Source organism: Sciurus vulgaris (genome assembly GCF_902686455.1).
Source record: "Sciurus vulgaris genome assembly, chromosome: 1".
Classification (NCBI taxonomy): Eukaryota; Metazoa; Chordata; class Mammalia; order Rodentia; family Sciuridae; genus Sciurus; species Sciurus vulgaris.
In genome coordinates, this window is record NC_136461.1 from 17,193,128 (window position 1) to 17,206,213 (window position 13,086).

General features: G+C 57.5%; 1 protein-coding gene across 4 annotated transcripts in view; it reads left to right on the forward strand.

Annotated features, from left to right (window-relative positions):
* Positions 1–13,086, forward strand: part of NIPAL3 (NIPA like domain containing 3) — a 46,756-nt gene that overhangs the window by 21,586 nt on the left and 12,084 nt on the right. For 3 of the 4 annotated variants that reach the window (XM_079138357.1, XM_079138356.1, XM_079138358.1), the window contains exons 3-9: positions 1,229–1,297; positions 1,670–1,841; positions 3,847–3,906; positions 5,563–5,708; positions 8,282–8,378; positions 10,401–10,536; positions 12,057–12,145. In XM_079138357.1, coding sequence (XP_078994483.1) covers positions 1,229–1,297; positions 1,670–1,841; positions 3,847–3,906; positions 5,563–5,708; positions 8,282–8,378; positions 10,401–10,536; positions 12,057–12,145 — 769 coding nt within the window. Of the gene's footprint in view, positions 1–1,228; positions 1,298–1,669; positions 1,842–3,846; positions 3,907–4,138; positions 4,278–5,562; positions 5,709–8,281; positions 8,379–10,400; positions 10,537–12,056; positions 12,146–13,086 lie in introns of those variants that run through there. The other variant, XM_079138359.1, reaches the window with a different exon arrangement.

Below are 13,086 nucleotides of genomic sequence, written 5' to 3' on the forward strand. Positions count from 1 at the left end.
CGTAGAGCGCTTGCCTGGCATGCACAAGGCCCTGAGTTCAACCCCAGCATTGCCAAAAAAGAAAAAAAAGAATGTATCCTAAGGGACTAATCCACACAAATGCACAAACATGTATACGAGAATATTCAATCACAGCAAAGTTTTGTAAGGGAAATGCAGCCAGGCACACACCTGTAATCCCAGCCACATGGGAGGCTGAGGCAGGAGGATCACAAGTTTCAAGCCATCCTGGGCAACATAGTGAGACCCTGTGTCAAAAAGAAAAAAAGAAAAGGGGCTGGGGATGTGGCTCAGCGGTAGAGTGCCCCTGGGCTCAATCCCAGTACTGCAGGAAAAGTAAGTCAATAAAAAGGAAATGGCCTAAATGTCTAGTAGCAGTAATGATATTAAAACACAGCACAGCCAAACAATGAACTATTTGGCCCTTATTTAAAACCAATTAAACAGGGCCGACAGGAAAACGTGTTCACAATACATTGAGTTAAAAATAAAAGCAGGTTATAAAACAGGTTTTCATTTTATAAAGTAAAGCAGCATTTCCATTGACATCTAAAATGTGTAGTCAGAAGAAAGTTCAGAGGAATAAGAACCAAAAGGTTTGTAGTAATTATCTCTGGGTTGGAGAATTACAGGTGGCTTTTCTATTGTGACATTCTTTTTAAAAATCTGTATTTCCTAATTATTCTATAATGAATATACATTTTTTGATAGTCATTAAAAAAAAAATACCCTGCTGAGGAATCTGAACTCAGTCATAAGATGATACGAATTAACATTTTGGGGACTGAGTGATGGAAAGGGCCTAGGCATTTAGCCAGTTAAGAGGGCCTCTGAGTACTTCTGGCAACAGGACGACTCCCTTGGTATAAGGGCAGAAAGGACCCAGGCCTATATTTCTCCTGTAAATGCTGGTTTCCAAACACGGCTTTTCTGGGCAAGAGGGTGACAAGCCAGCCCCTCAGGGAGGAGCAGGGTAGGTTAGTCCTCACTGGTCATTGTGACCCCACAGCCAAAGGATGGCATTTCCTGGGGTATCCAATTCAGGTGGCCAGTGAACCAGCAAGGCTGCCAGAGAAGCCCTGGGTAGTAGGATCCCAGCGGAGGGCCCGGGGTGAAGGGGCGATGGGCGTTGGTTTTATATAGGGACAGTAAATAGTTGAGCATCCGCTATTTCCTAGGTCCCCTGGCTGGGCGGGGACTCACGTCTCTCTGGGAACTCTCCTTCCAGGAAAACCTGATTGGAGCCCTCCTGGCGATTTTTGGGCACCTTGTGGTCAGCATCGCCCTTAACCTCCAGGTAAGTCGCCATCGCTGGCACTGTCCAGAGCAGAGAGGGCAGGAAGTGGGCATCTTGTCCAGGTCCAGCTGCCTCCTGGCCATGGGCCACCTGGGTACCTGGAGGACTGTTCCAGAATCTCCCTGGATTCTGTGCCGCGCTCCCTCCCCCAGCTCAGGACCGCCCCTCCTCTTGGCAGGGACGGCGGTGTCCTCCTGACCGGCCTCCCTGGTTCTAGGCTCACCCTCCCCTGTTCGCCTTGGGGCTGGAGTAAGGAGCTGGCGCTCGGCCGGCGGTGGCTTTACTCTTCTCTAAGGACACAAAGCGGGGTGTAGACCCAGGAGGCTTGCGTCCCAGCGTTGTGCCCTCCAAATCTCGTTCTCGGGTTTCCAGAAGTACTGCCACATCCGCCTGGCAGGCACCAAGGACCCCCGCGCCTACTTCAAGACCAAGACATGGTGGCTGGGCCTGTTCCTCATGCTGCTGGGCGAGCTGGGCGTGTTCGCCTCCTACGCCTTCGCCCCGCTCTCACTGATCGTGCCCCTCAGCGCCGTCTCCATGATAGGTAAGACGGGGTCCCGCCCTCCCCAGGGACTCACTGCCTGTGTGACCAGAGTGTCACCACCGGGTCAGAGGCACCCCTCAAACAAAGCTCCTGCTGGGAGAACAAGAGCGCAGGCCCACAAGGGCGTCAGACCCCGGGCCCCGGCGTGAGCACCTGCGGGTCTTCCGACCCTCCCACCAGCTTCTCAGAGATACCGTCATTCTCCCCATTCTATAGATGAGGAAACTGTGGCCAAAGGGGCACAGGTCCTTCCCCAGCCCGTTGCAGCTGGGCCTCAGGCTCCAGAACCTGTTCAAAATTCAGGAAGTTTGTCAGAATGGCTTTTTATTTCCACGCAGGAGGAAGATAAACCCTCGCCCGCGCATGTTTACACTGTCAAGATTAACTCAGCTTCTCTGGGGGTTCAGATGTCCTGCGCCTCTAGGAAGGGCACACTGATTCCCTTTTAATAATGTCACTCACTTCCACATCTGCCATTCCCCTACCATGTCTGGTCCCTGAACCAGCAACTCAGAGCATTCAAACCAGTGGGAAAGGTGCTCGAGGGCCTGAGGTCACAAGTAAAATAGCCAGAAAAAAATTTATCCTCAAAGTAACTTTGTGAACACTCGGCTCTCCTTGACCCTGTTTTAAGGCCTGGTCCCCCATGGCTGGTGCGCTGGCAGCCTGCAGGTGAGCAGGGCCTGCTCTTTCCCCGCACAGCAGTGTAGTGTCATCAGAACGCCCCTCATTAAGGCAAGTCTTTGTCACAGTCTCCGCCTTTCCCTGATGACTTCTGGACCATTTTCTGCACCTACATTATTGCCCAGCCCCTGTAGATACTTAGATCTGCACCTTTATCTCTCTCCTGCCCATTGCAGGAGCTGTGTGAGTAACACTTTAAATATTAGTCTTTGAACTTTAGTAAATATTAAATATTCTTAAAAGACTGAATTATGATGAGATTTCTGGTATCAGCCAGTAGACGTAAGGAACTCTTACAGCTTCTGAGGTTACCCAGGAAAAGTAATATTAAAAATAATAACTAGCCAGGCATAGAAGTGCACGCCTGTAATTCCAGCTACTCAGGAGCCTGAGGCAGGAGGGTGGCAAGTTCAAGGCCAGCCTCAGCAACTTAGTGAGGCCCTAAGTAACTTAGTGAGTCCCTGTCTCAAAATAAAAAAGACCTGGGATGGGGCTGAGTGGCAAAGCACCCCTGGGTTCAATCCCTGGTACTGCAAATAATAATCGTAACAACTGCCATTCATTGGGTACCTGTGGCTTGTTGGTCACTTAAATGATAATAGTTTAGTTATTGAGCATTTACTCTGTGCCCAAATGAGTTACCTTTGCTACCTTATTTAATTGCCCCTATAATTCAAGAGAAGTGTGTGCTGATAAACTGAACCTCACACAGAGACAGACTGAGAAAAGGAGGTGGACAGGAGGAAGGCAGGGGCTGGTCTGTGGTGCCTGCTGATAGGCAGAGCGAGGAGGCGACCAGTCCTCTGTGGCTCCTTCAGGCTACTGGCGGTCAGGACCCAGCAAGTGGGGGCAGCTGGATCCAGCCGATGCGCCTCACGGGCTAGAGAGCCGGGTCACTCCCGAGGCCATGTCAGCCAGCTGGGCGGGGCTGGAGAGGGCCCAGGTCCATTCACGGTGACTGCTGGCCCCGCCCAGCATCGAGCACCTGCAGGCGCGGCGGGCTCAAGGAGAGGAAGGGGTGGCAGAGGCAGAGGCGGGTATCGCGCTGCGGGAGCCGGCGCCTGGCTCGGGTCGCACCATCCTGAGCCGGTCCTTCGCCTCTCCTGCCTCGGCGTCCCCACGGGTCTCACAGAACCCACCAGAGGCGGGTGTCCAGCGGTGCTCCCGGGGCCCCTTCCCGAGGTGGAGGAGCAGGGCCAGGACTGGGCTCTTGGGAGTGAGAGGTCAGGAAGTAACAAGCCCCATGGGGGAGCCGGCTGGAGGGCGCGGGCGGGCGAACTCTCCGGACAGCGGCCTCACCTCGCTCCCGTCCCTTTTGCAGCCAGCGCCATCATAGGGGTCATATTCATCAAGGAAAAATGGAGACCGAAAGACTTCCTGAGTAAGTCCATCCACTTGAGCTCCGGCCTCATTCTGCGCTTTCATTCAAGATGAAACCCGCTCACCCAACTAGGAGACCATCTGCCTCCTGTCCCCTCTGTGCTGCTGTCCCATTTCGGCTCCTCATAGCGGGGTTTTTAATCACCGGCCCCAGGCTGGGCTGCGTGCAGAGCCATCTGTCAGACTTTTGAAAATGGACCTTCATTCATTCCCTCCAGGCTATATTTATTGAGCATCTATTATTGGGAGTTTTGGAGACCCCATAAAAGGCGCACTCCTTCCCCATCTGGGTTCCCGAGCAATAGGGTCAAACCCGGGAGGCCCGGTATTCTCATTACCAATAATACCATTGGATTGGAGCCTGCAGCTTAGGTACGCAGCCCGGTGAACTTGTTCACAGCCCCCCAATGCCCCCCAGCTTCCAATTAGCCCTGGGACCTGTCCCTCAAACAAAAAATATTTAAAACCCCACGTTTAAACTTTTTAAAATAGATTAGCTCCACCCAGTTGAAAACATGGACCAACTGTTAGAAGCAGAAGTGTTACTTTAAAGGAGGTCCCTCCACATGGGAACCTGAGGACTGGGGAAGACGTGTCCCCCCCCCAACCAAGTGCCATACTCTGTTGTAGCTCTGGGGATACCGCAGTAGGACAGATGGGCTCCTGCTCCCACAGAGATCATGGTCACTCTGTGCGAGTGTTGCAGGGTACAATAAACAAGCAGACAATCAAATCAAATAATTCTAGGTCACACAGAGTGCTTCAGAAAACAGTAGAGCCCTGCACAGTGGCACATGCCTGTAATCCCAGTGGCTCAGGAGGCTGAGGCAGGAGGATCGCAGGTTTGAAGCCAGCCTCAGCACTTAGCAAGGCTGTAAGCAACATACTGAGACTCTGTCTCAAAATAATAAAAAGAGTTGGTGGTGTTGCCCAGTGGTTAAGCACCTTGGGTTCAGCCCCTGATATCAAAAATAAAAAAAATAGACTGCTTCTTAGAGCAGGACTGGGAGATGGAGACATTTGCCTAGACTGGCCAAGGGTCAGAGTCTCTGAAGAGGTGATTTTGAGTCCAAACCCAGATAATAGTAAGGAGACAACTATGCCCAGTTCTGTGCCAAGGTCTGGGCACTCTGTGTCCAGGGTGTGCTCCCAGAGGGAGTAGCAGGTGCAAAGGCCCTGAGGCAGAATAGACTTGGTGTGTTTCTGTCAGTGTGCCGTGCAGCCAGAGGGAGGTGAGTGAAGAGAGGGGTAGACCAGGGAGACAGGAGGATGAGAGGATGTGGGCTTTCCAGATGCTGTGACCTAATGGTGGCCGAGCTCTGCCCTTGGAGATTCTGAGGCCAGGACTGAGACCAGGCATTGACATTCTTATAAAGTTCTGAGGATAAGGTATATACCACTGTCTGTAGGTTGCTCTGAGATGCCTCCAGAAATAAGAAGTGAATGGATAGAGGGCTGGCGAGATGGGTAGGCAGGCGCTCAAGCAAGTATAGCCAGCGGTCCACTTAGAATCTCCGTGAAGGGACGTGGGTTCCCATGCCGCACTCTGACTTCCTTGTGTGTCTGAAAAAGCTTAAAATGGTTTCAGGAGCAGGAAGCTCCCAAGATGGTGTGGCCTGCGCCCAGGAGGCCACTGACCACCCCTCTCTCCCTGCAGGGCGCTACGTCCTGTCCTTCGTGGGCTGCGGCTTGGCTATTGTGGGCACCTACCTGCTGGTGACCTTCGCGCCCAACAGCCACGAGAAGATGACGGCCGAGAACATCACCAGGCACCTTGTGAGCTGGCCTTTCCTCCTGTACACGGTGAGAGAAGGTTCCGGGCCCTCACCTGCCTTTCCTCCTGTACACGGTGAGAGAAGGTTCCGGGCCCTCACCTGCCTTTCCTCCTGTACACGGTGAGAGAAGGTTCCGGGCCCTCACCTGCCTTTCCTCCTGTATATGGTAAGAGAAGGCTCCGGCCCCTCACCTGAGATGGCGGAACCGGGGCCGGGTCCTGAAAGCAGAAACCTCAGTACCCAGCAGGAGGGGATTCTGTGAGTCACAGCGCATCTCCTGGGTCCTGGAGGCCGTGCTGGGGGGAGTAGGAGTCCCAGGACGGGGGATGTCACTGGTCGCCATGCCAGCCTGCCCTCCTGGAGGGCCGTCAGGTTGGTTCACAGCCCGCGTCTGAAGAACCACGTGGAAACAGTGAACCCCAGGCCTCTGTCTTGGGAGATGGAATCGGGACTCACTTTTGTTTCTTCATCGTCTTTCATCCAAAATTTCTTCAGTGACCACGGAACTCGCTGTGACAAGTTAAAATCCTTAACAACGTAGCGTGTTATTTCCTGGGACAACAAAGCCGTTGAAGCTGTGGAAAGCTAGGGCACCTGGGCATCCCCAGGCTGCGGGGACAGCGGGGACAGCACGGCAGAGCTGGGAGGTCTCGCGGCGTCCTGGGCCTGCTGGGCGGCTGCAGCACACCGCTCAGGTTCTCCCAACAGCCCAGATCGGCCTTCTCCCCGTTTCATGGAGGGGAGCTGGGTCTCCGGGAGGTTAGCTGACGGGCTCAGGGTCCCTGGGTGTGAAGGCCAGGCCCCCTGGCCTTGCCTGCCACTGCCTCCCCCAGGGCCAGTGACGAGTGTTCAGTGTCTTCCTCTGACCTGAGCAGCAGGGGCCCCGACTGGCCTCGAGCTCCCTGAATTTGCTTTTCCTCTGAAAGCCCACAGGAGGAGGAGAGAGTCCCTGACCATCTCCCTCCCGCCAGCCAGCCCGGGGTTCCCTCGTGGGCAAGGAGCCGTGAGCACAGGACAGAGCCAGAGTCCCGCCCCTTCCAGAAAGCCTCACCCCAAAGCAGGCCTTTCACTCGGGGCCTCCTCAGCACAAGTCCTTCTATGCTGTGTGGCCCGGGCCAAGTCACTTCCCTTCTCTGTTTTCTTCTCTGTTAAGCGGCATGAATCATTGGACTTAGGAAGGTAGTTGGAGCTACATGAGGTGGCGTGTAAATCACCCAGCACGAGGTAGACGCCCAGGCAGGCTGTTCGTCTGTCTTTATCGTGACTCGAAGGCAGCGCTGCCAGCCAGAGACTTGGCCACACCACGTGCTTCCCACGTGCCAGACACTAAGGATGTGAAGACCGGTGAGCGGTGCTCACAGGACTCGTGGCCTCTCGGGACACCAACGCCTGGGAAGCCACCTCGGGACTCAGCACCAAGGGCCTTGGCACTAAGACCGTGGAGAATCTGGTGAAGACTGGGACCCCCGACCGCACGCGGGACCCGGGGCCGTCCCTGACGACACCGCGTCGGCCCGATGGCGTATCCTCAGCAGTGGAAGATGAAGGTGACCAGAAACGGCCCAACAGAAGGTCGCGCACCGGCTGTGGCAGCAAGTAAAATACGTGCTCACCGATGGGAGGCCCGGAGGGGACAGGACGCTGAGACCGCTTGCGCTCTGGCCTCTGGCTGCCGGAAGTCAGCACTCCCTTTTCACAACACCGGCTGCGGTTTCCGCCCTGGCCTCTACGCTCGGCCAACCCTGGGGGGCGTGGGCTGAGCCGAGCCCCATCCCAGGTTTCTGCTTCGGGCTGCTGGGTGCTGGGCGGGCTTGACAGGGACGGCCTGGCCACACGTCTGGGCTCTGAGGGTGAAAGGGACACGTCATGATGTGGGTGGGGGACAGCCCTCAGGCGTCAGGCTGGGCATCTGCTAGCAAGGTCTGCTGGCGGGGCACCGGGACCTGCGTGGCCCAGGAACAGGCTGCCCAGGTTCCGAGCCCCGTCCCGCCCTTTGCCGCTTGGGACCGTGACCGTGTCGGCCTGGGTCAGCGCGCGGGGCCAGGCCTGCCCTCCACGAGGCTCCTGTGGTGTAAGCTCGGCCTGTGGCCCTGCAGGGGGGTTCACCATCCCTGTCACCGGCGGGTGGCTGAGGGTCAGGGGTGTGGACTTGCCCACGGCCACGGCAGCCTAGAGACAGCTCAGCGTCGTCCCCTCACTCCTGACACCTCCGCCCCCGCCCCGCCGAGCTGCGCAGGTCAGGGGCTGGGTTGGGACGGGGACCAACACTGTGCTGACCACGTTGCTGGGTGAATGTGTCTCCTCTTGGACCCACCGGGTGTGATGGGGCCACTCCTGGAGGAGGGACAGGGGACAGCCCATCTCCACCTGACGAGAGACTGGTCGAGGCAGCCGTCTCCCGAGCAGGGCCTGAGTGGGTGGGACCTTCTGTGCCGACCGGCGACACCCCTCCCTCGGGCTCCCTTCCCACTGGACCTGTCAGTCAGGGGGGAGCGCGTGGCGTCCTTTAGCTCAGAGGACCCGTAACTGGTGGGTGCTGGCGGCCAGGGACGCCGGCCGGCCGCTGCCCGCTGGCCCCTGAGCTCCGCTTCTGCCCCCCAGCTGGTGGCGATCGTCCTGTTCTGCCTGCTGCTGTACTTCTACAAGGAGAAGAGCGCCAACAGTGTCCTCGTCATTCTCCTCTTGGTGGCTTTGCTCGGTGAGTGGGGCCGGGGAAGGGGCTTTGCCACCACCAGTGTCCCCAGAAGGAAACGGGGGTTTGTGTACAGAGCCGAGGCCTCGGATGGAGAAGCCACTGGGGCTCCCAGGGTGGGCGCCCCGGGCAGCCGCAGGGCAGGGGTCCCGCCGAGGGAGGCAGCCCTTCATCTCCAGGGTTCTCCCTCAATCACAAGCCTCCTAACATGCCAGGAGCAGCGGCTGTGGCAGTGGGACAGACGCACCATGTCCTGGGCGCCTCTGTAGAAGGCGGCGACGGCCGCGGGCACGTTGGCCAACACGTGGGCGATGTGAGCGGGCGATGGCGGTTCCGGGGAGGAAGCCTCACCAAGAGCACAGGACGCAGCTCAGAGGTCACTTCAGAGAAGGCGGAGGGGGCAGGTGGCAGGAGCCCTGTGCGCCGCACAGAATCCGAGCTGGAGTCAAGGCAGAGTGGGGTCCTGCGCCCTCCCTCCCCCTCCCCACCCTGCATCCCTCTCCTGTCCTTTTAGAGGGATGGTTTTTAGAGGGATGGCTCCGCCCGGAGAAGGCTGAAGGACAGAAAGGACCCACCTGCTGTAACTTGATAGGAGAAGGGGGCCCGTGTCCGCTGGGCACACCTCTTGCTGATGCTGTGGTGCCTGGCTGGTGGCTCTCCCTGTTTGAGCCACTGTCCTCACTCTAAAGGGTACAAGAGAAGCCCCAGATGGCAGGGAGGACCAGGGCTCGCGTGGGATGAGCACCAAGACCCAGTTCCTGTTGCTTCTCTTCTGCCCCTCCCCCAAGCGGCGTCCCTGCCACGGGCTTGCGTTTTCTGTTTTTCGAGCAGCTTATGGAGTTGGGATGCACATGGCGTAGCGCCCGCCCCCCACCACCCACCCAGCGGGGCTCCTAGTGCAGCCACGGAGCTGTGCCACATCCTCACGCGCTTGCTCTAGAATAGCTTCTCACCCCAAAATAAACCTGTGCTGCTGGCAGTCACTCCCATTCCCTCCCGGTAGCCCAGGGCCCGGGCACCGACCTTCCCCACAACCTGCCCTCTGAGCAGCTTCTGTAAGTGGAACCCGGTGGCCCTGTGACTGGCTGCTTGGCTGCACGCGGTAATCTTGAGGCTCGTCCCTGCCGCAGCATCAGTGGGTCCTTGGCTCCTTGGTGACTGTTTTCCAAGTGGTTCAGAGGGATCCGGGTCCGAAGCAGCCTCTCCTGGAAGGTGGGAAGGCAGTGGTTCTGAGGCGTGGGCAGCCTCCAAGGGCAGCCTGGTGGCATGAGCCAGTCTTCAGTGTCTGCTGGTGTTTGGAAGCTGGTGCGGTGGCCAAGGGGCCCAGAAGCCACCGGGCAGCGGGCTGTTGGCCGCAGAAGGCGAAGTCAGCAGCTGCGGAAACAGGAAGCAGAGCAGGGAGCCGGCCAGGCCCCACTTGTCTCCTACTTGGGGTTGTTTCTTTTAACCCCTGCTTGGCAGAGGACCTGACGGTACATGCCAAGGAGCCGTTCTGTGCCCTGGGGCAAGGCGGTGGTCTGCAGGGGGCGAGCAGGGGGCTCCACCTAGCATACAGAAGAAAGTGTTAGGACCTGCATGTGTGCAGGCGTGTGCGTTCCGAGACGCTGGAAACGTCCTGGGGTAAAGGAGTGTTTTTAAACAACAAGTGACGGAGCGTTAAGAAGCTCCTGAGCGCTTGGCACAGTGGTTTTCCTGTGACGGCCATGAGGCTGATGCTCAGAGGAAGTTCATCTGTCCACGTAAAGCTCCTTTTGGCCTTGTGCTGAGCAGGGCAGGCACTCGGGTGCAGGGGACTGAGCACACTGCCCGTCGAGGTGAGCCCAGGAGCAACATTTAGAAACGCCTGTCTGTCCTGCTGCCCCCGCTTCTTTGATGAGGGTTAAAGAGACTCATCCCAACTGCTTCATCCCACCATGTGGCAGCTTGGCTGCTAGCGGGCCCCTCATCGCTCACCAGGTCCTTAGGGTCATACACCAGCCTGCCCCCACCTCTCGCTGAGGCTGCCCTGCCCTTGTCCTCCATCTGCAGGCTCCATGACAGTGGTGACGGTCAAGGCCGTGGCCGGGATGCTGGTCCTGTCCATCCAGGGGAATCTGCAACTTGACTACCCTATCTTCTACGTGATGTTCGTGTGCATGGTGGCCACCGCCATCTACCAGGCCGCGTGAGTCACAGCCTTCCCGCCTGGGCCTAGCACCCCCTCGTCTGAGAGTGTGGGCTTTGAAGCCATGGAGAGGGCGGGAGGATTCGGTCACCAAGGTTGACCTCCAGGGTGACGGAGGGAGGGGCGGGGTGCTGAGGTGTCACATGGAGGGCTCCGTACCCCCTGAAAGACAAGTCGGGTGGGTTTTCTGTTCCCCTCTGCCTCACACGGAGGACCGTGCTGCGAGGCAGCCTGGCTCCCTCTCTTCCCCAGGCAGGCATGCGTCCACCTGGGGACTTCAGCTGAGGATTTGTCCTCCCTGGGAGGTGGCTACTTGTCTGCTAGATGGAAAATAAGGGTCGTCATTTCTGGTCCTCAGGAAACTGCCCCAAACCTTCCCAAGTTGCAGAGAGCGCTCCTTTCTCAGCACCGGAATCAGACCAGCAGCCTGAGGGCGGGCCTGGGTCTCCCTCTGAGCCCTGTTGCCCCAGGAATGTTGCAGGTGGCCAGCCTGCGGAGGGACCCCTGACTCGGCCCTGGGCCTGGGGTCCACAGCCCTGTGGCCTCCAGGGGTCAGCGGGGCAGCCGTGGGCCACGGGGCCGCACCATGCTTTACAGGACAGCTCATCCTGCCCCACGGCACCCTCTGGAAGGGATGCTGTCCCTCTTCTGAACACAGGGAATTGAGCCAAAGAGAGTTCGAGGTTGGGGAGCGGAGCCAGGTGTCCAGCTGCCGGCCTCCTACTCAGCCCCCCTGGGGCGCAGGCTGCCCGTCACAGGGAGCGCAGTCCCTGCCCAAGTGTCACACAGACCCAGTGCAGGCCCCAGCTCCTGACTGACCATGGCACCACCTCTGTTCTGACTGTGGCTAGTGTTAGTCCACCTCAAAGTTCCAGTGTCCCCAGGAGCCCCTGCCAGGCACAAGGCTCTGCCACACTCCAGGTTGACACAGCTCCCACTGGGCACAGTCCCGAGGGCCCTCGCACAGAGCCACAGTCGCTGCCCCAAAGCGCTCAGGGCCCGGGTGAGGGGACCGCCTGTAAACAGACGGTCACAGCCTCGGTGCGTGGGGTGTAAGCAGCTCCAGTCCCGCCCAGAATGCCGCCCAGAAAGGACGAAGGTGCTCTCCCAACTGGAGGGTGGCGTCTACCACAGATGCAGGGATTAGGAAAGAATCTAATTTTCTCTTTTTCCTGTTTTTATTGTAATGATCATATTATTTTTTAATTAAGAAAAGTTTTTTAAATAGTAAAACAGGCAAATTGTGATGTGTGCTCTAAGCATCCCTTGGTGGGGGCCCGGGTGGGTGGGAGAGACCCAGGAGGGGCTCTTCTCAGGGTGGGGAGCAGTCGAGCGGCTTCCCAGGTGAAAGGTTCCTGCAGTCAAGGTGTGAAGTGGGAAGGCGTGGCCCACTTGGGGGGTGGGGGTTCCCCTGACCGAGGAGGCCACTCTCCTCGGCCCCAGGACGCCCCTTCACACTTGAGAGCAGGCTGCGTTGCGGTCAGCCCCCACCTGCCCTGACCGAGCACTCTGTGCTGCAGGTTTTTAAGCCAAGCCTCCCAGATCTACGACTCCTCCTTGATTGCCAGCGTGGGCTACATCCTGTCCACCACGGTGGCCATCACTGCAGGTAAGGGGACCGTCGCAGGTTCCTGCCTTGTGCCATAGCAGCAGTGGGTAAGGGCTTGGCTGATTCTGCTGTCTGGGTCTGCCTGTGGAGTCACGTGACTTCATGGAGACTGTGCAGCACACAGCTAGAGACCTGGGTTTGCACCTCAGTGCGGACACGCTCACCGTGTGACCTTCGGAGAGTCACTTCACCTGTGAGCTCAGTTCCATATTCCTAAAATGGGAGTAAGAACACCTAGTTCTAGAATAGCATTACGTATAATGCGAGTGCCTCTACCCCATGCTGCTCGCAGGTCCTGGGCAACAGTCTGGGTCATTTTCAGCCACACCCCAGCCCCTACTGCCAAGTGAGCAGGCATCTCTTCTGCACCATTTTTGGAGATCATAAGCATGTGAAGCCTCTGTGACATCCTAGGTGCTCAGAAAGTGATCATCATACTTAAAGAGTCCCCCTTTCTTCTCTTCCACCCCCAATTTTTTTTTCAGTTTCTTTCTGAGGCTGCTTGTGAGGTTTCAAGCATATCAATGATTTGTTTATTTTTAAAATCGCGATGGTGACTAAAACTCTTCAGAGTAAAAAAGCTGATAAGAACCAAGTGCCTCTGCCTCTGTTTGAAGAGGGCCTTGCTGTGGAACCGAGTGCTCTGCACTGCATGTAGTCAGGGGGAGCCTGGTTCCTGTTTTCAGGGGCAGGAACAAGCAGGGCACATGCCTCCCAGGACCTGGGCTGTGAGCAGCTCCACCCAGAGCAGCCACGGAGCACTCCCGGCTGAGAACCTTGGTGGAGAAGGGGGACAACAAGTCAAGGCTGCAGGGAATAGCAAACCCTGCGGTTGAGTTAGAAATGGAAGTCGGGCAAAGGAGTAGGAGCCCAGGAACACAGCAGGAAGCCTGGGTGACAGCGATGCCAGACAGAGGCTGGCTGCAGAGCAATGGGTGCCA